Source organism: Pelophylax lessonae (genome assembly GCF_965119305.1).
Source record: "Pelophylax lessonae genome assembly, chromosome: 2".
In the NCBI taxonomy this organism is placed as follows: Eukaryota; Metazoa; Chordata; class Amphibia; order Anura; family Ranidae; genus Pelophylax; species Pelophylax lessonae.
In genome coordinates, this window is record NC_138769.1 from 566,643,002 (window position 1) to 566,670,342 (window position 27,341).

General features: G+C 42.9%; 1 protein-coding gene across 1 annotated transcript in view; it reads right to left on the minus strand.

Moving 5' to 3' along the window:
• Window positions 1-27,341, minus strand: part of BAZ2A (bromodomain adjacent to zinc finger domain 2A) — a 121,703-nt gene that overhangs the window by 79,927 nt on the left and 14,435 nt on the right. The window contains exons 2-7 of the mRNA XM_082245174.1: window positions 17,689-17,826; window positions 15,818-16,354; window positions 7,802-7,987; window positions 6,578-6,799; window positions 5,334-5,492; window positions 4,520-4,580 (exon numbers count right to left, since the gene is read on the minus strand). Coding sequence (XP_082101300.1) covers window positions 4,520-4,580; window positions 5,334-5,492; window positions 6,578-6,799; window positions 7,802-7,987; window positions 15,818-16,354; window positions 17,689-17,824 — 1,301 coding nt within the window. The 5' untranslated portion in view covers window positions 17,825-17,826. The remainder of the gene's footprint in view (window positions 1-4,519; window positions 4,581-5,333; window positions 5,493-6,577; window positions 6,800-7,801; window positions 7,988-15,817; window positions 16,355-17,688; window positions 17,827-27,341) is intronic.

Sequence of the window (27,341 nt, forward strand, 5' to 3'; positions counted from 1 at the left end):
CCATTCCGTATCTTTCGATCCACCGGATCCTTAAAGGACGAAGTGTCCTCCACTGGAATAACCGTGGCTTTATTCAGCCTGGAAATAGGCGGATCCACGACTGGTGGTACCGTCCATTTCTTAATGATGGATTCCTCAAACGGATAGCGTCTAGCAATACGCTTGGAAATAGTAAAGGTACGTTTAGAATGCTCCCATTCTCCTTTAATCTGATTACCAAAACATTTAGGTACAGGAAAAGCCTTCGCCGTCTTGATGGGCTTATTAGTCCCAAAAGGCCTCTCTGTTTCAGTTGCCTCTGCCGGTAAAGCCTCAAGTTTTAAGATTTCTTGCACTGCCACAACTAGTGCGTCCACCAATGCTTCTTCCTGAATTATAGCAAGAGAAGAAGCGTCCTCCTCACTGTCTGAGGGGGCTTTACCTGGGATAACAGCCCTTGCAGAGGAACCTGCAACTGCCGTGACATCTCTGAATCTGAGTCAGAGGTGTCAGATGGTATAGGGGTAGGCGGGGGTCGCTTCCTAGACCCCCGTCCCTGACAGGCCGCCTCCACCCGAGCCACCATAGACTCCAAAATTGCTGTAAATGACTCTATACTCTGTGCACCGGCTGGTCCCGAGGCCCCCTCGAGGGAAACAGGTGGGGGAATATGTGTGACAGGGTCCATAATAACTCCAGTTACTTCCTGGATAATATAATTCAAAAGTAAAGAAAAAAACTTTTTTTTTTTTTTTTTTTTTTTTCTGACCCCCAGCGCCACAAAAAGCCCCTTAGTGTTACCTGCTTAGGGATCCCTATCGATCGAGAGAGAGAGAGATAGACCCCCAGGCTCACCACTTGATGCTCAGAGTTAAACTGCAACAGCTTACAGCGCTGTCTCGACAAACAGGAAGTCTCTTGGCTGGCTGCCCAGGAAGAAAGGAGGCGGCTCCGCCCCTCTGCACGCCTTCCGGCGCCTCCCCCAAGCTCCACGAGGTGTAGGATCACCTCAAACATGGCCGCCCCCATGCTGGAGACACGAGGCTACGCCAAAATGGCGGCTCGTGCGATCCAGCAAAAAAAATGGCGGCGGCCTAAACTGAATAGCGGTGTGCTGCAGGGCACACAACACTCTCTCTGCATGGGGATATGGCGTGGTTGGCGGTACCGGCCCTGGCGGACCGCGTGGCCGTTCGGGAGGCCTGCTATTAGCTGGAGATCTGATTTGGAAGGCAGTCTACATGTCCGTGGCTTCTGACTGGTAGGTAGCTTATACTTAACCCATAAGATTCCCAGAATGCCACAGATTACATCTTTAAAACATGTATACAATAGATTGTTAGCTCCCAAGCCAAGCCTCCTGGCTTTTGCACACATAAATCACACTCAAAGTAGGAGGATTTGTGACATGTTATAGGATAGAAAGGACTCTTTCTTACCATACAGAGAGGGGCCCGCGTTCACCACAAAACCCGTCAGGGAAAAAGGGGGAACATACTACTCACCATACCGGAACCAGGCGGGCACCAACTCCTGACAGTACCCCTCTTCACCGGGGCGGGAGGGCTGTCGACCGATACGGACGCCGTGACTCATGGTCTTTGGCGTTTCGGCGAGACGTTTAACTCGCGTGGACAGTCCTTTAATGGGACTTTGTCGCGGCCGACCCAGCGCGGAGCTATGGCCTGCACGCGCTCGTAGGCTGAACTGGGGTGACCACCGGATCTCAACATCCAGCCCGTCGCCCAGTTCAGCTTTCTTGCTTGAAGATCTCACAGGAACACTGGAGAAAAAAGCTGTCTAAAAAATCTTTTTAAGAAAAAAATCTTGCCAGGACCTAAGATCCCAGCAAGGTGTCTAGGTCCTTACTCCTAACTAGACAGAAAATAACTGATTTGCTGAGGCAGGGAGAGAGAGGATATACCCTCTGGGACTGCCCCTGGGGTGTGGCCAGAGCTTTTTAATTTCCTGTCTAGTCCTGCTCCTGCGGAGGTAACATAACCCGAAGGTGGTGTATCACCGAGGACTACGTCTGTCGATGAGCGCTAGAGAAAATAGTTTTAGCTTTAGATACATTTATCATCGATAAAAATGATGAATACTACTACCTGGTCCTCATGGTCTTTATTCCAGGCCTCAGCGGATCTTACCGGTTGAGCCGCAGGCCCCTCTTCAGATACTGGGCCCCAGCTGTAGCAGAGTGCGTGCTCCACCCCCCTCTACCTCCTGCTTTCAACTCCTTGCTTTCCTCTTTATTAGCTTCCCAACTCCTAATTACCCACTCCCCTGTCTATATTTTCTGAATGACATTAACCCTCCTGAACATCTGATACATGATATCCTACCTCCACTCTTATACTAGAAATGACCCCCTTGGTACAACAATTTTATGAAGACGGTATGGTTTACAAATCTGGTTAATCTTTGGAAATCACATATTAACCCGGTGAGGCAATAGTCATATGGAATCACTAGCTGGTCTAGGCTCGCCTTAACTCCGGCCTATAGTTCACAATGTTTTATATTCTACATGGGATATAGTGATTGTTCACCTTTGGAAAAGGGTTCATGTCTTAATATGTCCGTTTCATAAAAATGCTTTTGTAGAAGAAGGTTTATGTCTTCCTTTGTATGACTTTTTCTCAATAAAATAAGATTGAACTAAAATGATGAATTTTGGTTTTGATATGAGGCCAGGTTTTTGGAAGGTAAAGTGAACCACTGGCATAGGCCCTGTAAATTCAAAATGAGCATATAAAGGAAAACGCAAAAGAAAAAAAAAAAAAAAAAAAAAAAGAAGGTTAGCCTCTGTAAAAACGTATTAAAATATATCAAGAGATTCAAAGATACAGGCAGCTGAAGTTGCTTACAAATAGGCACCGAAATGAAAATTCTGGGCCGAAACAGTAACCGAAAAGTCAGGATGCCCTTGGCCGAAAACCGAAAATAAATTTTCCCCCCCAAATTATTTGTTTTAAAAGCTACTTCACTCAAATGCTATAAACAGAGGGTGTACCAATGTCAAGTACAGTTCAGGCACGATATGGGCAACATCTTAAACAACCGTCAAGAATTCTTATTCTGCCAGCATGTTCCTCTGACCAGACTGGTATCGCCAGAGATAGATAAAAATGGGGTGCAATTGGTTTTGATCAGGATGACATTCACTAACTCAAAAGTAAAATCAATTTTCAGGTCAAGTAAATTGGCCATAATGCACAACAATGTTATGTGTCTATACAGGTCAGAACATGCTGCACAATCCATTCTCAATGACCAGAATGGGTGGAATCCACAGAATATCAGTAACACTGGCAGAGCCCCTCTGCCTGGACTTCTAGCCTGTATCAGAGCCATGGCATCTCCAGATACTTGGTAAAAGAGAGAGAGCGAGAGAGACCCGGTGTGTAGTTGTCTGTGGACGTAGTGTGTGTCTAGACTGCCAGTGTCGGTGAGGGGATGTGGATTGTGAAGATCAGTGTACTGAGGAGAGAACTCTGCCAGTGTCCGGGCTGTGAGCGCTCTGTATGTTTGGGAGATCAGAGCAGGCTGGGGGCACCACAAGTGTCAGCAGTCCCTGTACATTGTGTGAGGGGCACCACAAGTGTCAGCAGTCCCTGTACATTGTGTGAGGGGCACCACAAGTGTCAGCAGTCCCCGTAAATTGTGTGAGAGTTTACTGATCCGCAGCAGCACAGATTAGCCAGATTACAGATCCGCAGCAGCACAGAGCACATGAAGGGAGGAGGTGGGGGGAGCCATTCTGGAATAGGTGCGGAGGAGGAGGAGGAGGAGGAAGATCCTCCTCCGCTCTGCATTCTGGGTCCTCTCCTCCAGACGTCACTGGTTGCTAGGATGGCCAGCCGACTGGCATCTAGCTCACACTAAAGCAGCCGACGCCCAGTGGAGGAACAAAGCGGAGATACCTGCCTGACATAGTTCATACACACTTCACCTGCGCTGCGCCCCCTTCTGCAGCCATTCATTTTTGGCATCTTTGACCCGTTTTCGTCCGAAATGGGATAGGCCCATTTTCGGCAGCCGAAATTTCGGTGCACCACTACTTACAAATCTCCATTTTTCCTGTATAAAATCAGTACTGAAGCCATTCCTCACATCTACTGAGTTTTCCCACTGCTCATTGGGGCCAGCCATCAGATTAATGAACAAGCAGGAAGGTGCCCAAGGCAGAAATGGGTGGGGATAAACTCACAAGAAAAGTTAAAATTTGCGCAGAACTTTAGAATGCTATAACACTGGATCTACAGATGGTTACTAAATATTTTCCCAATGGTAACCTTTGCTAATGTAACTATATACTACAGATGCCTAAAGAATTTTGCCAACAGATTTTCACACCTTAGAACCGCATTTCATCACAAAGATAAATAATGTATAAAGTTGTAGCCATAATTTGCCCTGAAGATTCACTCGTGAATAATCTTAGAAATCTACTTTAAAGTGACAGATTCAGAACATATCCATGTGTACAAGGGGCATGCACTCCATAATAACCCTGCATGAACATGAAATGACTTACCCATGTAGCAGAGGATAACGCACTTCTTCTGGTGTGGCAATCCTCCTACGAGAAGGTGTTCCTGGAGAGAAAAAGAAATGTAGCGCTATTGTTTTGTAATTACCCCATTACAAAGCTTATTGTGCATGCGTAGACACTGGAAGGTAATCTATTTCATAAAAGCCCATATCTTTTCCCCCACTTGCCAATAAAAGTATTGCTGTTTAAAATGTATATGTAAAGTGGGCATAAAGATCAAGGTTTCCTGTCTTGCAATAACACCCTTAAATGGAACCTGCCAGGAAAGGAACAAGCAACCTGCCTTTGCCAGCTTGATTAAGATTATGCAGATTTCAGATCGGTCACCCTCATTCTTTCTACTGCTAAGGGAGTCCATTTTTCAGAACAACTATGTGTATAGTAGATGTCCCAGTACCTAATATGCACATACCTATTTCAGATCAGTGGCTTACAAGTTTTTGAACGAGGAGGTTAGCCCCAAAACATGCAACTTTAAAAATCAGTAAGTCAATGGCAGCTCCCATATTATCAATTTTATTATCTTCAGGCAGCATAAGAATGTATAAGAATGATTATTTTGCATTTTGTCTAGTACGGAAATGTTAAAAATGAACTAGGATGCAAGTTACAAATACTGGCAACCAAGCAGCCTGACATCTATTAAAATTTCCTTAAGTACAGATGCAGTCATAGTAAAGAAGTCATTAGAGAATTGTAGATTCTTTAAAAATTTGACTCTCTAGACAGGAGAGCCTTGATACTGCTATGTGGGCTGTGTCTCCAGTGACTTTTCGTGGTCATCTTAGATTTTTACCTTTCACTTCCCCAGGCTCCAGGTCTTCCTCTGCAGGCTCCTCTACACTGGGCTCTGGGGTTGCATCTTTTGTATACATTTCAACAGATGAAACACTTTCCAGTATTGACTCAGGTTTTTCATCTTTGCTTGTTTTTGGGTTCTCCATTTCCAACAAATCTGTAAAAATATGACTTTGGTTAGCATTAACCAAAAACACACATTTCAAATTCAAAATTTCACATGACAAACAATTCAGATACAATTGTATTACAATATTAAACGGTGTTCAAAGGATTCAGCAGGAACTGGCTGAATTTCGTTCTGCGTGTGGCCCTTCCTGTTCGACAGAAGCAAATTGATCAGACTTTTCCAGCAGATCAGTTGGACAGAAGCCGTATTTGATCAGCTGCTGCAGCACTGATCAGTGTATTTTAACAGAGAAGTCCCGGCTATGCAAACACAATAGCATAACAGAGGAATTATTTTTTTACTCAAATTAGCCTACTGGTTGAACGAAAAAAAAAAAAAAAAAAAAAAGTGTGTGCCCAGCTTAAAGTGCATGGATTTGATTGTGTATTTTGAAGAATTTGGTACTTTGCTAATGAAGCACTTACAAGTGAGTGGTATCACTTGTAAATTTATATGGAGAAAGTTACAAAATGGGATCTGCTGACACTTTCTCAGTGCAGTCGTGCTATAACCATTTTTGGTTATATATGCATATAATAAATACTTTCTAAAACATGAATATCTAACAGTTAAAGAGGAATTAAACCCTCCTCTGACACTTGTACCTATAGGTAAGCCTATAATAAGGCTTACCTATAGGTACTGTAAATATCTCCTAAACATGCACCGTTTAGGAGATATTTACCTTAGATGCATCCAGTGACGTCACTGGCGCATGCGCTCTGAAGGAACGGCCGCTGGTGCCGTTTCTTCAGAGCCCCGTGCCGTGACTGTCGGCTCCCGCGCGCGGGAGTGACGTCACCGCGGCTCCGGCCAATCAGATGGCCGAATGCCGCGATCCCGGAAGACGGGCGACTGGACATGTCGCCTGTCATACAGGTGAGCGGGCTGCACGGTGGGGGCTCGTTCTAAGGTAAGTATTTCATAATGAGCTAGTATGCGATGTATACTAGCTCATTATGTGTTTCTCTTGCAGGGTCAAAAAGAAAAAAAAAAGGGTTTACAACCTCTTTAATAAAATCTTGATAGCCATTTAATTGCTCTAAAGCAGGCAAAAAACTGCTTATGAATACCTTCAGTTACACTTTCTCCCAGTTCAGATGGAGTAGATGCTGCTTGGACTGAGTTAGGGCTCTGGTCTTCATCAGTAATTGGTGGTTTAATGGCAGTATCTGAATATGATGGGCATTCTAAATCCAGTGTCTCTGACTTTGGGCTCTGGTTGATTTGTTTGATCTTCTCTTCCTGTTCCTTGAAATCACACAATGGACTACAAGCCTGTTCCATGGGTAACTCTGTGGTCAGAAATAAAATAAAATCAAAGATGTGGAAAAATTATTTGAAATTTGGATTTCTGTTGAGTCCTGCACCAAAAAAAAATGACTTGGAACCATTTTAAAAAGTGCATAAGCACATGAGAGTTAAATTTATATACACCCAAAAAAACTATCCACCATCAGACAATCAAATGTAAATAACTCAACCTTTAATTATGCCATAATTATCCAAAAAATGTTCTGTTTTGGATTACCCTTTACTACTAACATTCTACATAGCATCTTGTCACACTCTCTACCATGTGAATGGACACACATCAAATGGGTCTTCCTAATAATAAAAACACAGCTTAAAAAAAAAAAAAAAAAAAAAAAATCAAAAAAGGAAATGAAACAATACAGACTATAAATTAAAGCAGTATGAAGCCCAAAAAAAGCATTGTTGCAGTTTACCAATTTTTAGACACAATGGCTGCATTTTTTTCCTTCTTAGGCTCACTTTCCCTTATTTTCACCTGCTAATCCAGACAGTTTGGTGTTTTTAAAAAGCTAGCCTGCAAATGTAGCAGTTAAGAGTGTTGCGGCAAACCATTTACCACTGACAGGGATGCTTACAGTAATCAGCTTTTATTTGTAACCCCAATCAATGATCAGCTTTTATTTTAACCCCAAAAGGGAAAAAACTCTTGGTGTAACTACTTATACAATGTTGGAGTTTGTCCTAAATTAGTTGGCATTTCTAAAACATCTAACACTTCCCTCCCCCCAGATTATCAATGCTGCTCTCCAAAGGTGATCCCCCTTTCCTCCTTCATCCAGAGTGGGGATACTCTATTACAGGCAGTGTGTTACTGACCAGATCACTAGGTGAAACAAGAGGGACAAATAAATAAATAAAACAGGAATGCAGCCACCACATCAAATAGTTGGTAAGCTGCAATATATAAAATGTTTGGTTTTGGGTTTAATACTGCTTTAATAATAAGCTAAGACATTTTATGTGGGCTTTTACTTAAGTACCTTGACCAAGTTCGTTTTCAAAGGTCTCCGGAGTAACAGGATTGAGGTCTTGGGAATCAAGAAGCTTTGATGGAAGTTGGCAGGGGTCATTTACACTGCTGACATTAGAAGGAGAAAGTGAGGGCACACTCAGGGAGTCTGGTTCCTCTGCCAAGTCAGGGTCACTGTGATCAGAGGATGTGTCATCTTAAAAAAAAAAAAAAAAAAAAAAAGTGTTGAGTATTAAGGAGGAGGAAGAATAGACAATATAATTCACATTAGCTGTTACCCATGAAAAAAACCTAGCTGTAAGAAGCAAGTTATCAGCTAATTACTCAATGGTTTTATTAATTGTAAATCACTGACATGGAACAGGCTTGCAAAAAGCAAGTGAAGAGAAAAGTGAAGAGCACCTAGAGAAGCCTCAAAACTGAGTTGACAAGGCCAAAACTGAACTCTATTGTCATAACCATAAATAAAGACTGTGTCAGAATAGGTGTCAACAAGGCCTATAAAGAGAAACACACCATGCCTACTACAAAGCATGATGTGGATCTCTTGTGGGTGTGTGCCTGTAGATGTACAGGGAATTTAGTCCAAATTGATATCAAGATAAATATAGCATATTAGAAAATCGGAAACCACTGAAAACAAAAAAAAAAAAAAACCCTGCAAAACAAATGGCATAACGTGCTAGTATGCATTGCATACTAGCACATGATGAAATACTTACCTTAGAACAAAGCCCTTCCAGCAGTGCCCCATCACCGCTGAGAGGACTGACATGCACTGTGAGTAGCCATAGCTGCGATGACGTCACTCCCTTGGTTCTGACAAGAAGCTCTGGCACGGTGTGCCAGACCTATACAGCGCGGATGGAGAATCCTCCCGATGGGCCATTGTGTTCCGACAGCCGCTGGCAGCTGCTTGAGCAGAACAGAGGCTGCATCTGATTGGATACAGTTTGGCTGACAACTAAGAATTGGCAGCTTTTTTAAAAGGGAATTTTTAAAAACTACAAGCCATCATTTATACCAAAATGAGACAACACACAATACTGAGAACTAAAGAACATGCAAACTTTCAAAACAGGACCATTATATTATAGACTTTATTATTATCATTATTATGGTCTTATTCTGTGTGACTATAAGCTTTTTTATCACATTAAGATAGTTCTAAAAAGGCAGGTTTTTTACCCTAATGCAGTCAATGCATTAAGGTAAAAAATCTTCTGGGTGCAGCTTCCAACCCCCTCCCCCCCTTAGGGCTCAAGTACACTGCAACTTGTAAACGGCCATTTAGGAGCAGTTGGGCGTTTTTTTCAGCAGCCCCTGAACCCTCCTCTGTTATCTTATCTGTCCATGTACACTGAGTCGTTTACAGTCATTTAGAGGCGGTTGAGTTCAAGTGACGTTATTTATAGCCATTATTTGCGTTCGAACGCGTGTTTCCCGGCGTTACAAACGCAACCGAACGCGTTCACCCGCGTTTAGCGTGTGCGTTTTCAGGAGGCTATATATATATATATATATATATATATATATATATATATATATATATATATATATATATATATATATATATATAGGAGATATATATTGTGTATGCATGTATGTATATATATATGTGTATACCCCTAACCCAAATTCTGCATAGTTGGGTCACCCTGGCATGGCAGAGTCAGGTCACCCTAAACTCCGCTCACCCTGACATGGCAGAGTGGGGTCACCCTGGCATGGCACAGTCAGGTCACCCTACACTCCAGTCACCCTGACATGGCAGAGTGGGGTCACCCTGACATGGCACAGTCAGGTCACCCTAACATGACAGAGTGGGGTCACCCTGGCATGGCAGAGTCAGGTCACCCTAAACTCCAGTCACCCTGACATGGCAGAGTGGGGGCAGAGTCAGGTCACCCTTACATGGCAGCTGCATGACCCCCACTCTGCCATGTCAGGGTGACCGGAGTTTAGGGTGACCTGACTTTGCCATGTCAGGATGGGATCAACTCTGTAGATTTTGGGTTGTTGTTGGTTTGACAACGGTGCCGGGCAGTGATCGCAGGGCCCACTAGAGGATGTCGGGCCCTCAGGCCACCCTCTTGAATCTTGAAGTCTGTTTCTAATTGTTTGGTCAGAGACATTCACACCAGTGGCCTGCTGGAGGTCATTTTGTAGGATTCTGGCAGTGCTCATCCTGTTCCCCCCTTGCACAAAGGAACAGATACTGGTCCTGCCGATGGGTTGAGGACCTTCTGTGGCCCCGTCCAGATCTCCTAGAGTAACTGCCTGTCTCCTGGAATCTCCTCCATGCTCTTGAGCCTGTGCTGGAAGACGCAGAAAACCTTCTGGCAATGGCACGTATTGATGTGCCATCCTGGAAGAGTTGGACTGCCTGCAACCTATTTAGGGTCCAGGTATTTCCTCATGCTACCGGTAGTGACACTGACCCTAGCCGAATGCAAAACTAATAAAAAATAGTCATAAAAGAGGAGTAAGAAAAAAAAAAAAAGTGTCATGGTCTCCACCTATAAAACCTATCCCGTTTTGGAGGTTGTCTCATTGTTGCCCATTTAGTGCACCTGTTAATATCATTAACAACAAAGCAGCTGAAACTGATTAACAACCTCCTCTGCTACTTAACTGACCAGATCAATATCCCAGGAGTTTACTTGACGCTATACTCTGTCTAAAAAGTGTTCCTTTAATTTTTTTGAGCAGTGTATATAGCTATGTAAATTTGAACACTACTGCAAGGCCTGACTGCTTGAATATATCCACCCTGATTGATGTGTTTATTTAGACACTAGAGTGGTCACTTTGTAACCATATGTAGCAGTTTCTCTATGTATGTATATGTCTATGAGCAGCAGTTTGCCATGTTTCTCTGCAGAGGTAGGCTCTCCTAATAATGAACAAGCATCTTTTGTTTCCAAAATGGTATAAGTTTAATGCTTGAGAAATTAGACTAAGTCGTTCTATCCAGCCCTCAAATTTTCCACTCGCCTGCTCGCATTTTGCGAGTGGAAAATGATTGAAGGCGAGAGAGGAGAGGAAGAGACAGAACACTGGGGTTGGCAGTGTCCATATCTGTGATGAGGGGGGGGGGGGGGGGGGGTCGCACTAGGAGCTTCTGCCTTCACTTGCCTGACCGGAGTTAATGTCATTCTCCCTCCTGTTCTTGCACAATGCATGATTTCTGGACTCCTCCGTTCCAGCCACTTATCTCTTCTGCAGCCATTAATCACTTCTCTCCTTCCAAGCTCCCCTCCCCCTGTTGGTTTGTTCTCCTTCCCGGTGTTCCGTGAAAAAACCTACCCATGAGAAATGCCTACCCTCGTCACTTCCGGTGCACCTACGTCAGCAGAGGGTATGAAATGTTCACGGTAGTGTGTTATACACCGCATCACCACGTTAAAATATCTCCGCTGCAATACGAGTCATCTCCGCTCCTATCCCTGTCACTTCCCTCATCTTGGCTACTAAATGTAAAAGCGGATCACAGAGCCGAGATCTCCGTCATTTACATTTCATCCACCCGCCGCCGCTTTTAAATTTACTAGCCGAGATCAGGGAAGTGACAGGGATAGGAGCGGAGATGATTCATATTGCAGCCGAGCTGTTTTAATGTAACCGCCGCTGTGTATCGTTACACACACTGCCGTTCTGTGAGAATAACCTACCCCGTGAGAAATGCCTACCCTCGTCACTTCCTGCCAGAAACATCTGAGCAGCGTAGCAGCGCGCATGCTCAAAGCCGCGGATAAGTCATTGAACAGCAGAGGAACTGACAAGTGCGCATGCTCGGATGGTATGGATTTATCACGGTAGTGTGTGTAACGTTACATTTGCGGCGGGTAAATTTAAACAGCTCCTCTGCAACATGAGTCATCTCCGCTCCTATTCCTGTCACTTCCCTGATCTCGGCTAATATAAATCCGGCGGGGGGTGTATGAAATGTAAATGACGGATATCTGGGCGCCGTAATCCGCTTTTATATTTATTAGCCGAGATCAGGGAAGTGACAGGGATAGGAGCGGAGATGACTCATGTTGCAGAGGAACTGTTTTAATGTAAGCGCCGCAAGTGTAACGTTACACACACTACCGTGATAAATCCATACCCTCCGAGCATGCGCACTTGTCAGGCCCTCAGCTGTTCAATGACGTAGGTGCTGACGTAGGTGCACTGGAAGTGACGAGGGTAGGCATTTTTCACGGGTAGGTTTTTTCTCACGGAAAACCGTGATAAATCCATACCATCCGAGCATGCGCATTTTTATTAATTAAATAAAACTTCCCTCCCCTAATAAAGTCAAAACAGTATTACACTACTCTCTTGCTTCATGTCGTTTGCTTACAAATTGCACTGAGGAGATATACAGCCTGATAGTGACCCCTGGTGGACGGAAAGGATCTGGACGTGCCTAAGAGACGACAGACCGACTAGAAGCAAGGGCTCATGCAGCTTATGCATAAAGGCGATATTTCAAGGGCAATTCGGTGAGTGGCCACTTCATAGGGGTGCACAGTCGGTGTGGTGAAGGATTAGTGATACTGTGTGTACAATCACTGGTGCTGAACATCAGAGGAGAAATCTTTTTGCTGGCTGTGACTGCACATCCTGTGGAGTTGGGACTAGTTTGCAATTGCAGGCTCTGAAGCACTGCAGGAACTGACTAATATACTTGCACACATACATTGTGTGTGCTGAAGCGCCGCTGAATGTATGATATAACGAACTGAGACGCACAGATTGGGCTATTATTATACATTTGATTTTGCAAGTTTTACGTTTACAGTGGCAGCTAGTGCATTAAAAGGATGCACAGAGTGACATGTTTTACATGATTTTATCTACATGATTTTATTTACTATTTATTCATGATTTGAGTAGATATATTTATTTCTTTATACCTTACACTGATTTATATATATATTTTAGCGCCGGGCGGGTGCTTGACGTTTTTTAGCATCAGTTACCTTTTACAATATATTATTACAACCCAGACCCCTCCCCCCCCCCCCAATTCACTCTCTTATCCCTAATAACAGGTGAACTGTGGTTTGGCCAGTGTGATTGTATGTGCATTTTACCTGGATTTTATGTGCATTTCTATTGAATTTCTATTACAAAGTGCGTTTTCATGAAAGCACTTTAAAGTCCTGCATGCTGCATCTTTGATGCGGCTTCAGCAAATGCACTGTGTAATAAAATTTAATAGAAGTGCACCTAAAATCCAGGTAAAACGCACATACAATCACACTGTTATTAATATTTATTTGTGCAACTTCTGCATTCATGCAAAAACATTTGACAGTATCATTTTATAAAATAATTTTTTGAGGGCGCATTTAGGGGCGGGGCAACTGGTGGCGAGTAACCCTTAAGGCCTGGCTAGTAGCTCAGGACTTGAAATTTTGAGCCCTGGTTATATCTGTCTGCCACTAACATCTGAGTCTGGACTACGGTACTTTTAAGTGTATGACAATGTTACTTTTATTCATTGTGTGTTGGGTGGTGGTAAGAACTATGGAATCTGATTTATTGATGTCCCTAATAAAGTAATTTTTTACATTAGGTCAAACTTAGAGCATTGCCAGAAGTTCCTGCTTTTCTTGCCGGGAATCATCCCAAAATGTTTTTCATGTAGTTTTTCTGATACTGTGGCTAGCGGACTATTTACTTAACTGGCTCTACCTGAGAGGGGTTGTCTAAAGATAATCCCCTCTCTATAATTTATTATTCCAATCACAGAAGAGCAATTTGAGAGTGGGACTGCTTGATAGCTCTCCTGCTATTGGAGGCACTCGGCAGGAAGAGGAGCCAGGACCGCTGGCAGGGGAACAAAAACAAGAGGATCGGGCTGCTCTGTGCAAAGCCATTGCATAGAGCAGGTAAGTATACCATTTTTTTTTTTTTTTTTTTTTCAATAACAATGACAACCTTTCCAATCATTTTACCATAAGAAATGTGTGTTGGGCTGATTACTGGTGGTTCTCTACATGTGTAAACCCTAACAAGCTTTCTGTTGAATATACTATTGAAAGTTCCTGTGTTCTCTGCCTCTGCACAAGGAGGGGTTATGAAGATGAGGAGAGGTTTGTGTTCTTTGTAATCCATCATAAATGAAGTAGGCAGAGCTGATAACATGTCCTGTAGAGTCTAGAGCCAAAAATACACCCTGTTCCAATTTAAAGCGGAATTCCGGGCACAAAAACATTTTTTCAATAAACATACCCCCAGGACAGTCAGGGCTAGTACATTCCACAATGGCTAGCCTCTGATCTGTCCCGGTTCGCACTTACCTGCAAGAAGAAATACTCACTTATAAAATTTCTTCCACAGCGTTGCCATCTCTGTTGTAGGCAGCTGAAGCCAGCGCGATCCTCTTCTGCGTCCTCTTCCGCGTCTTCTTCTCCCAGATTGCGCCTTCACCGGCCCCTCTCGTCACTTTCGGCGTGGCGCCGCATTCCTACACAGCTTCTGGGCATGCCCAGAAGCTGTTTAGCAGGGAATGCGGCATCGCACCGGAAGTGACGAGCGGGCCGGTGCCGTCGCATTGATTCCTGGGAGCGATGACGTTCAGCTCCCAGGAATCATTGGAATCATTGCAAACCGGAAGAGACGGCGCGGGCCGAGGCCACAGAGGGAGGAAGTGACAAAAGGTGAGTATTTCTTTCTACAACTACAAGGTAAGTAAAAAAAATAAATAATCCTAACTATCCAATTCCTTTTCAGGTGAAGCAAAGCAAGTGGATGGGCACAAAATCGATTAGGTCGATTTTGTGCCCGGAACTCCGCTTTAAGAAGGTAGAAATACTCCATATTTCGGACACATGAACAGTTTTTTTTTTCTGTACTTGCACTGTGTATAAAACTTTAGCTGCCAGAGCCAATTTGTTTTGTTTTTTTGCACACTTTAAAATGCATATTTTAGGGCTGAAGATTATTTAAAAGTAGTGATTGGCTCAGACTTGTTCAGAATCGTAGTCCCAACCCACCTGAGCAATCCCACCAGAAAGCCAACACTGCAACCATAGGCAGTAAGGCATTTTCCGGTCTGTGCAGCTGTGGACTGGGAAGTCTCTCTCTCACATCTCTCTGAGTGACATGGGCGGAGCCCTGCATGGCCATATTCTTTGCAGTGTGTGACAGAGAATGGGGGAGAAGATCCCAGCCACATATGGGAGCCTGGGAGGTGCAGGGGCCAGTGGATTTGGATCATGTTCCACCCTGAATATGGGTGTAACATGTTACAAAAGTTGAACGTATCCTTTATGAATTTGTAGCTGCCATAGTAGCAAGTTCTTAAAGCCTAACCCAGTATTATGTGTCACTTTAAATAGTGAAGCATATAGTTAATTTGGACCCAACAGATACAGTGGCTGTCAGTGCTGTATGTAGCACCAGCTCTGACAGCAGGATGGGCACGTCCTGTCCCACTCCCAGGATAAAGTTGAGTTTGGTTGCGTGCTGCTTAGCCATTCAGAGGAAGCATTATGCTACGTCAATAGATGCAAGCCTTCCTCTGATTGGCGGAGATGAAGATTGTGACATCATCTATCCGCCTCTCCCCCTTTCGAGCCAGGATTCTGGCAGCTGTGAAACACTCAGGAGTTAAACACTTCCGGCTCACACTGCAAAAAGAAAATTAGGCAACAGATGTTCCCCAATATTCTCCCACTCACCATCCTGACATCACCTAATGTCCCATGCTTCTGGTAGGAGCAGGAGAGCCCAGGAACTACCAAACAGAGGAATCCACAAGCACAGTAACAGTGATCGGGAGTCTCTACAGAGCCATGTGTGTGCCATAAAAAATTTTAACTGCAAGCATTACATTTTATAAAGCCTCTTAGACTCACAGTCCTCGCTTTCATCAAACATATGTGTTGAAAGTTTTAAGTAATCACTAGATGTAAAATGTGCATTTTAGTCTGTGTGCGAAAAATGAAAAAAATGGCTGCTTAAGCGAAAGTGTCAAGCTAACTCAACTTTACAAATTAGACATCCGATTTAAATTTATACACACCTGAGTGAACATCAGGAAGTCCCATCATCTCTTCCAGCTCTTCTTTATTCTCCATAGTGTCAGCTGTTTCCATTTCCATTTCTTGCTGTTCATCCTGGCACTGAGGAGGAGGTGGTGGAGAAGGAGGAGAAGGAGGAGCCTGCATACCAAATATTGGCAAAGGGGCTGATTGGGATGTTGTGGGATAGCAATGTGTTCCATTTGCTGCAGCTGCCACTTTTATGTTAATATTACTAAAATTGCACAAGTCTTGACCATTGAAAATAAGAGATGCCTGGTGGCTGGAAGCAGAGCTCTCCTGTGAGCTTCCTTTATAGAAAGGACCATTTGATACTGGCGATGCTGATCCATTCACCTTAGGCAGAGCAGGTCCATGACAGTCTTTCAGAACAGGAGACTTGGGAAATTTCCAGAGGTAGTCAAAGTTACTAGCTGTGGGATGACTAGTACTACTGGCACCCAAAGCAAATGTCCCATGAGGATTACTGGGTATGGAAGGTGAAATCAGGCCATTCACAGGCATATCACAATTCAAACCTAAAGTGAAAAGCATAAAATAAATGTACATATAGTACATAATAAAGACTACACAACTGTAGAAATGCAGCCATCTAGGAAAATAGCAATAACACAATTTAGCCATTAGAAGTGATGCAGCCATATAGAAAATTGTGTGGTAGGGTACCAAAGAGAAAATCTGCCCAGAAAGAACAAGCAAAATAGTAAATACCTGATAGAGCTTCCACCATTCTTCATGCTACCTAAAGCTTAAGAAAAATGAGTGGCCGAATTAGTTGCATCCAGTGTAGCACAATGTTACTCTGGAACAAAATGTTTCTGAGTGTGTTTTTAACCGCTTCTGGACCACCCTATGTACATGGCGGTAAAGGGGTTAACATCAGCGGGGCAGCCCCTATGTGCAAAATTACATTCTCTCTTCCTGGTCTGGGGCACGCACGTGCGCAGCCGGCAACCAGCTCCTGGTGTGATTGGACACAGAAGCAATAAGTGGGTCTGGCGGACCCGCCAATCGTTTCCGAGGCAGACAGAATGGCGGTCCACCTATGTAATGCACAGATCTCCATTCTGTGACAGGAGAAGACAGATCTTGTGATTCTTCTAAGCGGGAACACGGATCTCTGTCTTCTTAAAGTACAAGCACCCCCTCACAGAAAACACTCCCTAGGCACACATTTAACCCTTTGATTGCCCCTGATAACCCCTTTCCAGCCAGTGTCATTAGTACAGTTACAGTGCATATTTTTTAGCACTGATCACTGTATTGGTGTCACTGGCCTCAAAAAAGTGTCAAAAGTGTCACTTCGTGTCCAATTTGTCTGCCGCAATGTCGCAGCACTGCTATAATCACCGCCATTACTTATAAAAAAGAATAAAACAAAAAAATTCTATAAAATATCCCATAGTTTGTAGACGTTATAACTTTTGCGCAAACCAATCAATATACGCTTATTGGGACTTTTTAACCAAAAATATGTAGCAGAATACATATTAGCCTAAATTGAAGGAGAAATTTGATTTTTTACATTTTTTTTTTATTGGATGCATTTTATAGCTGAAAGTAAAAATTTTTTTTTTTTTTTTCTTCAAAATTGGCGTTCTTTGTTTTGTTTATAGGGCTGTAATTTTATACTTTTTTTTTGTTAAATTTTTTTGGTTTATTTCACATTTACCATGAACTACTTCTGGATAGGAACCAGGATTAGGTGAAACCATAGGAACATGACAAGTCACATTGCATACTGGACTTCTGATCACCCCAACTGAAACGCATAGCATTACTCTTTCAAATTAAATGATAAATAATTAAATGATATATTGAGATAGATATTTTATATATATAAAATGCTTACCTTTAACTTGTTGAGGAAATATTACAAGGGCTTTATTTGTGTAAACTGGTTCTACCAACGGAGGCAGCTGTTTGAGTCCTGAGGCGCTAGATAAAGGAGGCTGGCCAGTACTGGCAAAATGATTGTTTGTCTCCATGTCTGCAATATAAATAAAAAGAGTAAGCAATTTATTACAATAAGAAAAAAAGCCCACAATACAACAGACATCCCACCCTGGAGGCATGTTTTATCACAGTAGCCTGGAAACTATAAATGACTAATGGCCCTTTCACACTGATCAGATTTTGATGTGCTTTTCTTCAGCCTAGAGCCAGCCATAGACGGTTCAGCAGGGACCAGCTTAGATTCCAACCATCTATAGGCAGGTTGAATGTAACCAAGTTGATCGATCGATCAACTTGGGTACAATAAGTCTATCAGACTTTTCATCTGATTATTGCTAGCGGCTATTATGTGTTCTCCTGGCTGGGTTGGTTCCTCCCGCCAGAACACAATGGCTTCGCAGGAGGGATTACCCCATTAACACTGACTGTGGTTGCAGCAAAGAAAATCACTCTGTCTATGGTCAGCTTAAGGGCCCTTTCACACTGTTGTGCTTTTGATGCCCTCCCATTGACTTACAATGGAATGTCATTTTAAAAAGATGCAACAAAAATGCAGCATGCAGGACTTCTCAAAGCGCAGAGCACCTGCAGTGTGAAGAGTTCCATAGAATTTAAAGGGATAAAATGTTCATGTATTGTTGTTCTGCTTTTTAAACACCAAAAGCACATCAAAAACTGATCAGTATGAAAGGGCTCTAACATAGAACTGGGAAGAGAGGCCCGTGGAAACTACTAAAATGGAACAATGCCATTAAAAAACAGTGAGAGTAGTGATATGCAGTAATCACTTTATATCAGCTACCAGCAGTCAAGCCCAATTCAGAGGAAGTCCAATGCAATGCGCTGTTTTGAAATAAAAAATAAGTACCGGTATTCTAAAAATGTCATCATCATTATGGGACAGGTTATATGCCCTCAAAGGTGACTTCAAGCAGCATAGGGTTTAAATCAAGTTTAAAGCACACCTGTACAGAGACCAGTATTAAAGTGTTTGTAAAGTCACTATGTGACTTTACATGTATGCCATGCAGATATGCTACCATTAAAGTGTAAAGCTGGATACACACTATACAATATTCTTTAGATTTACCCAAACCATATAATATGAGGTCAAATCTAAAGCCTTTCAATTTGTATGCAATCAGGCAAGCCCTTGCACTACATCGTTGAAGGTGAATCTAAAGGAGATCGAACAACAAAAGTTGCGTAGTGTGTATCCAGCTTTAGCGTTTGTTAGAAATGAAAAGGCTAAATACCGTTTGACACCACAGCTGTGTGGTCACGTGATCCCCATGTTCCGGCTAGCCTCGATCTATAAGAGAGAAGCGGGAGGGGCCTAGATTCCCTTGTGATGTCAGTCAGCCAGCCAGCAGAGGAAATCTCAGCCCCTCCTCCTTTACTACCACAAATGGAGACCGGCCAGCACAGGGGCATCACGTGACTGCACAGCTGCCGTGTCAGAAATGGTATTTAGCCTTTTCATACCTAACAAACACAAGTTTGTTAATGGCAGCACATCAGCATGGGATACATTGATATGTGCAGCTGAATAGCAGGAGAGGGGGAGGGGGGGGGGAAGAGACCCTCTCATGCTGACAGGAGAGGGAAGAGAGACTAGGGCTGCGGATAACGGAGACACGCAACCTGACCACGGTAGACAGGGCTCAGCAACCATCGTGGTCAGCAGAGGCAGGGGGGGGGGCACAGAACTGCCAGGATCAACCAGGTTTATTACCAGTAAGAAAGAGAAGAATTGCACAGCACAAGCACTGTGCTGTTATTCATGCCTTAAAGGAACAGGATCTTACCGTATTTTCCAGCATATAAGACGACTTTGTAATTTAAAATAAATCCCCCAAAAATGGGGGAGGTCGTCTAATACACAGAGTATAAAAATCTCCAAGGTAAGTAAGTGTAATCTCTCAAAGCGCTGGCTGTCTGTGCCCTATTAATCTCCAAGGTACAGTAAGTACTGTGAATGTAATCGCTCATATATCTCCAAGGTACCGTAAGTATTACTGGTAGATGTAATCTCTATTGATGATGTATTCTATTACTGAATGCAAAGCCTGCTCGGATTGGCAGAGTCAGAGAGAGTAACATCTGCCCGCCTCTCTGACTCCGACATATTCTATTATTGAATGCAAAGCCTGCTCGGATTGGCGGAGTCAGAGAGGCGGGCTGATGTTACTCTCTCTGCCAATCCGAGCAGGCTTTGCATTCAATAGAATATGTCGCTCACTGTGATTGGTTTAGCGCGGTATACTGTTATGTAGCCAAAGCTACGGTACATACAGTATTACAGTACAGGATTCCTGCACAGCCAGCGCCTTGAGAGATTACATCTACCGGTAATACTTATGGTACCTTGGAGATATATGAGAGATTACATTTACAGTACTTACGGTACCTTGGAGATATATGAAATTACATTTACAGTACTTCAGAAGGAGGGTAGTCTTATACGGTGAGTATAGCCCAAAACCTATGTTTTAACTTGAAAATTAGGGGGTTGTCTAATACACTGGAAAATATGGTAGTGTTTTTTGTTCTGCTTACAGATGCTTTAAGGCTACCAATGCTTGTGAATCAGTGAGGTACCTGGCCCTCTCTGGCTTTCTGAATCATTAATCTGGAACAAATATGTCCACAGACACACACAGCACGGCTCGCCCCCCCAGCCCCACTCTCTCCTCACAGGATGTGACTTACAGCAACAGAAGCAAATAGCTCCCATACTACCTCCATGCCCAGTGAGAAGAGAGAGCGAGAGCCACTGTTCTCGGGCACAGAGCTGGATCAAGATCAGGCTCAGATGAGAGCTGCATTAAGGTAAACAATATTCTGCCTTTACCACCACTTTAATTCATTTCAATGGCCATAATAAATGAATAATCTGGCCAATGGAATTGATTGACACATTTGCAATATCCCTTTTTTTTTTTTAAGCCGATTTTCTATTGCCAGGAGTTCTGGCGTTCAGTGGGCTAAACAGACCCAGTGCGTATGAGGCCTTAAAGTAATCATAAAACATGGAATTCTGCTTTAGAGTACTTTCACACTGATCAGCTGCAAACACGCATTTTGCCGCAATTTTATAACATTTAGAACATTTGACAGTTTTACTTTACAGTTTCCATTGCTTTCAATTGGAACATGCTACAAAGATGCTGCAAGCAGGATTTTTTCCACCGCAAAGGAAGTGCACCGTCCCAGTGAGAACACATTCATTGATTTTGAAGAAAAAGCATTTTTCTTGAGCTTTTTTTTTTTTTTAACGCAAAAATGCTTGAAAAACTCCTCCGTGTGAAAGAGTCCTTAAGCTGTTGCTGGTTTTTCTCTTGTCTACAAAGTTAAACGTTCTATTACAAACTCACATAAACACAAGAAGCTCTTGACCTTGTGAAATACAGATCCCACAAAAATTTGCACGCAGGCAGATGACATGAACAACCATTATCCTTTATTTACACAGTGCTGCCTTATCATACAAAACACAGAATAATATGGGATCATTACACAATGGAGTGTTCAATCTATATTTCTTTCTCTGTAACAAAAACATACACGCTACTCATTCCTTTATGCTTTTGGGAGGATGAAAAGTATTCAGAATATTCCTACGCATGAAACATTTGTATGTAATTACAATCAAAACACAATCCTCGGAATTCATATAGTGTCGTAGATACTCGTTAGGAATCTGTCTTGCAGTGGTGTGACGAATTGTGGAAATTATGACAGATCTATGTATGTGTTGGCAAGGTGTATATGAGTGTCGCCACACTGACAAAACTGTCGTAAGCATCGCTCTTGTGAAGTGGAGAAACTTTACAGGCGAGAAGCTATTTGGAAGAGTTGGGAGAGTAATAAAAAGGTTTCAAATGCCAGTTCTAGAGGAACCCAATGACAAAATGATGTTGTAGAATTCTTATAGCACAATGATTACACTTGGCATAATTAAAGTGGTTGTAAACGAAGTGTTTTTTTTTTTTCTTACCTTAATGCATTCTCTGCATTAAAGTAAAAAAAAAAAAAAAAAAAAAAGAAAACGTATGTCCTCAGGATACCGCCCTCCCAAATACTTTCCTAAGCCCAATCCTTATCCAGTGCTGCTCTCTCTCTCTCCCTCTTCACACAGGTGGGAACCATCTCAATCAATTCCAGTGAAGAGAGAGCTAGGCCGGGCCAGGCGTCACTAGATGCACAAGTGCCCACATAGCAAGCGGCATGCTATGGGGGCATTCAGACACTTCAATTCTCACATGCATTGGTACCAACAATAAAATGTAGCAGAGTTTGAGTGAATTTAATGCAAAGCTTCAGACAACATACATACTGCCATAAACTTTGTTGCAAATACTCTATTAAATCACCCCCAATACAATTTGCTAACACACATGTATACTTATTACATAACATTCATTTGACAATGGAAATCAAATCACAGGTACTGGAAGTTATAGACACTCATAAGAAAACAAACAATCTCCCGTTCATGTAACAAATGCATGGAGAAGTGGTGGTAAGGCGGGAGTGACAATACAGACAGAGATACAAGCACGCTAGATCAGCGGCATTGAGATAGTTTTATGCTTTTTATGTTTGCTAGGACGTCGTCAGACTCGCAGCGTCCTTGATTGCTAGGATGTACACTAAGTACATTTCTAGTAAAAGTTACCCTTTGGACATGCGTACTTCACTATGAGTTTTCTATCTGTTATGTGAAATGCTCCTTGGGATCAGCGAGTGTGAGTCAAGTGAAGGATTGTCTATAGTCATCCAACCTGGATCCACTCCTCTCTACCTTTGATCCAGTAAGCTTTATATCAATTGCCGGGTAGAGCGTTAAATGGTTCCTTGGGTGTGGATTATGAGAGACCCATGATTTACTGCACTATTTTTCCTACCTCTGGTAAGGAGATATTATTACCTCACGGTGGTGTGGTGTGCCTTTTTTCACTCACTGAAGTTGGTGGAGGAATTCCTTCTCTTTATTTGGACTGTTTACACCTAGCCTTAGATTAGCTCTGCATGTGGACTTTTTATACTCCATCCTCAGTGCATGTTAAGCCCCGAGGTGGTCGTCAGTGGTTATAGTGTTGTGCAGCTGACAACGTCCTAGCAATCAAGGACGCTGCGAGTCTGACGACGTCCTAGCAGCAATCAAGGACGCTGCGAGTCTGACGACGTCCTAGCAGCAATCAAGGACGCTGCGAGTCTGACAACGTCCTAGCAGCAATCAAGGACGCTGCGAGTCTGACAACGTCCTAGCAGCAATCAAGGACGCTGCGAGTCTGACAACGTCCTAGCAGCAATCAAGGACGCTGCGAGTCTGACAACGTCCTAGCAGCAATCAAGGACGCTGCGAGTCTGACAACGTCCTAGCAACCAAGGACGCTGCGAGTCTGACAACGTCCTAGCAACCAAGGACGCTGCGAGTCTAGCGAAGTCCTAGCAACCAAGGACGCTGCGAGTCTAGCGAAGTCCTAGCAATCAAGGACGCTGCGAGTCTAGCGAAGTCCTAGCAATCAAGGACGCTGCGAGTCTAGCGAAGTCCTAGCAACCAAGGAGGCCCACAGCCTCCTAGCAACCAGAGACAGGGTGTGGGGGTGTCACAGCCCTGCTTAAGCCAAAATCACATTGGTCTTATTTATTGGCAGTTTCCTTGAAGTGGAAAAAAAGTGTACAATAAACTGCGAGCAGGTAGGCTATATGTATTGCATAAGCGACATGCTATGTCTCTTCTCCAATTAAAAAATTGTATCTGTCTGTTCGCAGTCTTCTTTAAAATGTATACTGAACTGTGAATGTGCAGCTCAGGGTACATTCTCAGCACATTAATGTCTGCCAGGAAGAATGCGCTACTATGCATGAGTGTAAGTTACGTCATACCACACCAGTCAATATAGACTGCCCAAGACCTGGCACCTGGAAAAAGCCTGGGAGCAAATAAAGTCACAGGACCTTGCAGATGTTTGATCAGAGGTATTTGTGGCTTTTATTCTGCTTAAACTCAGAACTATTAGTATTTCCATTTAACTTGCTGCAGCAGCTGCAACATATCAGGAAAGAGCTGCAAATAAGTACCTGAATATATCACACGTGTCAAACTGTCACAAGAATTCATAAATAAGGTCCATTCACAGTGCCCCACAGTCCAAAATGCTGATGTCTGCACACTAAGTTTAGTGTGCAGAATTTTGAGCTGCATCGCTGTGCAACGGAGGATGGTGTAATGCGTGCTTTATTGCACAGCCCCCTTTTTTCTTTTTGTTTCAACTCTATTTGAGGTGTACAAACAAACACTTCATTCATGTCACTGCACAGCGTGCTTTGCTTGCTGTAGGGCCATCCAGAGCAAAGTGTTATTATGAAAACATGTTGCATATCGCACAGCTCTGGAATGCAATGAAACATTGCATTCTGGTCTGAACATGACATAGAAAACTAATGACAAAAAAAAACACAGGTGATGGCACATAGTGTGAATGGCCCCTTTGGCAAAGTTCCTTCTAATGCGACCATACCTTCAGAAAAAAATGTCAAAGTCTTAAACTGAATCGCAGTCAGTATGTTGGAGGTAGGTCTCGTACTTGCAAGAACTCAATGCTGTTAGGCTTTAAAACATCTCTAGGGAAAGGAACAATGACCCTTTGCAGTTGGGTTGTCCCTGTCCTACAAGGAATAAATGCTTCTTTAGGTCTAAGGCAGAATTCTACAAACTGCGGCAGGTCGGTCGAACGCGGATCTCTACTTGCCCTTACCTGGCCCTCGGGGCACTATTAATCCTATTGACACCAGCAAGGGGGCATCGTTCCTTCCACGGACACCAAGAGTGGGGAACCATTCCTCTCACTGACACTAACAATGGGGCATTTTTCCTTCCACTGACACCAATGATGGGACACTATTCCTCCGACTGACACCAGCAATGGGGCATCATTTCTCCCACAAATATAAACAATTAGGCACTATTCCTCCAATACCAATGATGGGGCACTATTCTATTAGGCTCCGTTCACATCTAGGCGTTTTGGGGCGTTTTTTGGGGAGTTTTTCTGCTCTAGGATCAGCTCTCAAAACTCCCAACAAGACAAATCCTATTCATTTCAATGGCCCCTGTTCACATCTGAGCATTTTGACGCTGTGAGCAAAACGCCCAACGCTCAAAAAAGTACATGAGCTTCTTTTTGGGCAGATTACAGGCGTTTTCCATTGGTCTCTATTCAATCTAAAAACGCCTGCACGAAAAACGCCTGTAAATTGCGGTAAAAAAGTCAGTTTGTTTTATAAAACAAATAGAAAAAAATAGAAAAAAAAAAAATAAAGAAAATTACAGTGCCTTGCAAGAGTATCCCCCCCCCTTAAATTTTTACCTATTTTGTTACATTACAGCCTTAAGTTCAATGTTTTGATAATATGAATATGTGATGGATCAGAACACAATATTCTAAGCTGGTGAAGTGAAAAGAGAAAAATATATACATAAAACTATATTTTAGAAATAGAAATTGGCATGTGCGTATGTATTCACCCCCTTTGTTATGAAGCCCATAAAAAGCTCTGGTGCAGCCAATTAACCTTCAGAAGTCACAAAATTAGTGAAATGATGTCCACCTTTGTGCAATCTAAGTGTCACATGATCTGTCATTACATATACACACCTTTTTTGAAAGGCTCCAGAGGCTGCAACACCTAAGCAAGAGGCATCAGTAACCACTAATATTTTTTTAGCAAAGACTCGAGAATAAAATGTTGCAATTTTTTTTGTCACACGGTATTTGCTCAGCGGTCTTTCAAACGCAAATTTTTTTGGAAAAAATATACTTCACTGAATTAAAAAAAAAAAAACTAAGTAAAGTTAGCCCAACTTTTTTGTATAATGTGAAAGATGATGTTACGCCAAGTAAATAGATACCGAACAAGGTTTAGAATTGCGACAAACTACTGTACTTAAAAATCTCCAAAGGCATAGCTTTAAAACATTTTAACGGTTACCAGTTTAGAGTTAGAGGAGGTCTTTTGCTAGAATTATTGCTCACACACTGACGATTGCGGTGATACCTCACATGTGTGATTTTAACACAGTTTACATTTGCGGGCTTAACTTACGTATCCTTTTATTTTTGGTGAGCAAGCTCATGGGGACGCTTTAAAAAAAAAAAAAGCTGCGTTAGACTTACCGGTAACACCTTTTCTGAGAGTCTTCCAGGAACCCCCTTGAGACCTAGGGCTCCTCCTACCAGGACAGGAAACACATTTAAATCAATCAGATAAAAGGCGGCCCTCTGGTCCTCAGACTTCAGTATTCGAGAACCGTAGGACATTCCTGTAAAACATATATAGATATATAATACATAATAAAATACATCACCGGGTGGGAATCCGGCTGTCCTGGAAGACTCTCAGAGAAGGAGTTACAGGTAAGCCTAACTCAGCTTTTCTCAAGTCATCTTCCAGGACAGCCCATGAGACGATGAGCTAGAACTTACCAATCTAGGGAGGGACTACTGCCTGGAGCACCTTTCGATCAAATGCCTGCTCCTGAGAAGAGAGGAGGTCCAGGCGATAATGTCTGATAAAGGTCAAAAAGTTAGACCAGGTAGCTGCCTTACAGATTTGTTCTGGTGAGGCACCATCCCTTTCAGCCCAAGACGCGGACAATGCACATTTTTTAGCTTTATAAGCTTCTGTAATAGTCTGCTTTATCCACCTAGCAATGGTGGCCTTAGAAGCTCTATTACCCTTGTGTGTGCCAGAAAAAAGTACAAATAAGGTTTCACTTTTTCTAAAGGTTTTAGTCACCTCTATCTAGGTAGGCCAGAAGAACCCTTCTGACATCCAAAAAACTAAAATTCTTTTCTTTGTCATTTTTTGGAGAACAACAAAAAGGTAGGTAGTACAATATCCTCCACTCTGTGAAATTAAGTGGCTACCTTAGGTAAAAACCCTGGATCGGTTTTTAACACTACTCTCATCAAAAATCATAAGAAAAGGCTCCCTAATCGAGAGGGCCTGTAATTCACTAACTCTTCGAGCGGACGTTACTGAAATCAGGAACGCAGCTTTCAGTGTGAGTAATCTTACTGTTAAGTCCTTGAATGGTTCAAAAGGAACTGTACAAAGGCTTGAAGGACCAGGGCAAGGGTCCAAGGCGGACATGATCTGACAACTACGGGCTTAGCCTGGGCAACTGCCTTGAAGAACCTAGCTACAATGGGATTTTTCCAAAGGGAATACTGGAGAAAAATGCTAATGGATGCAGCCTGCACTTTTAAAGTACTAAGGGAGATACCCTTATTGACACCCTCTTGAAAAAATTCCAGAATGGATGGTACATCCAGAGATCCTGATTTTCAGCCAGCCACGAGTTGAATTTCTTCCAAACTTTGGAGTATATAGCGCTCGTGACAAGCTTTCGACAATTAACCAAGGTCTTCACTACCTAGTCTGAGAATCCCTGGGAACTTAGTATCTGCTCTTCAGATACCAAGCTGTCAACTTTAAGGATGTGATGTGCGGATGCAATACCGAAACTGGAGTCAA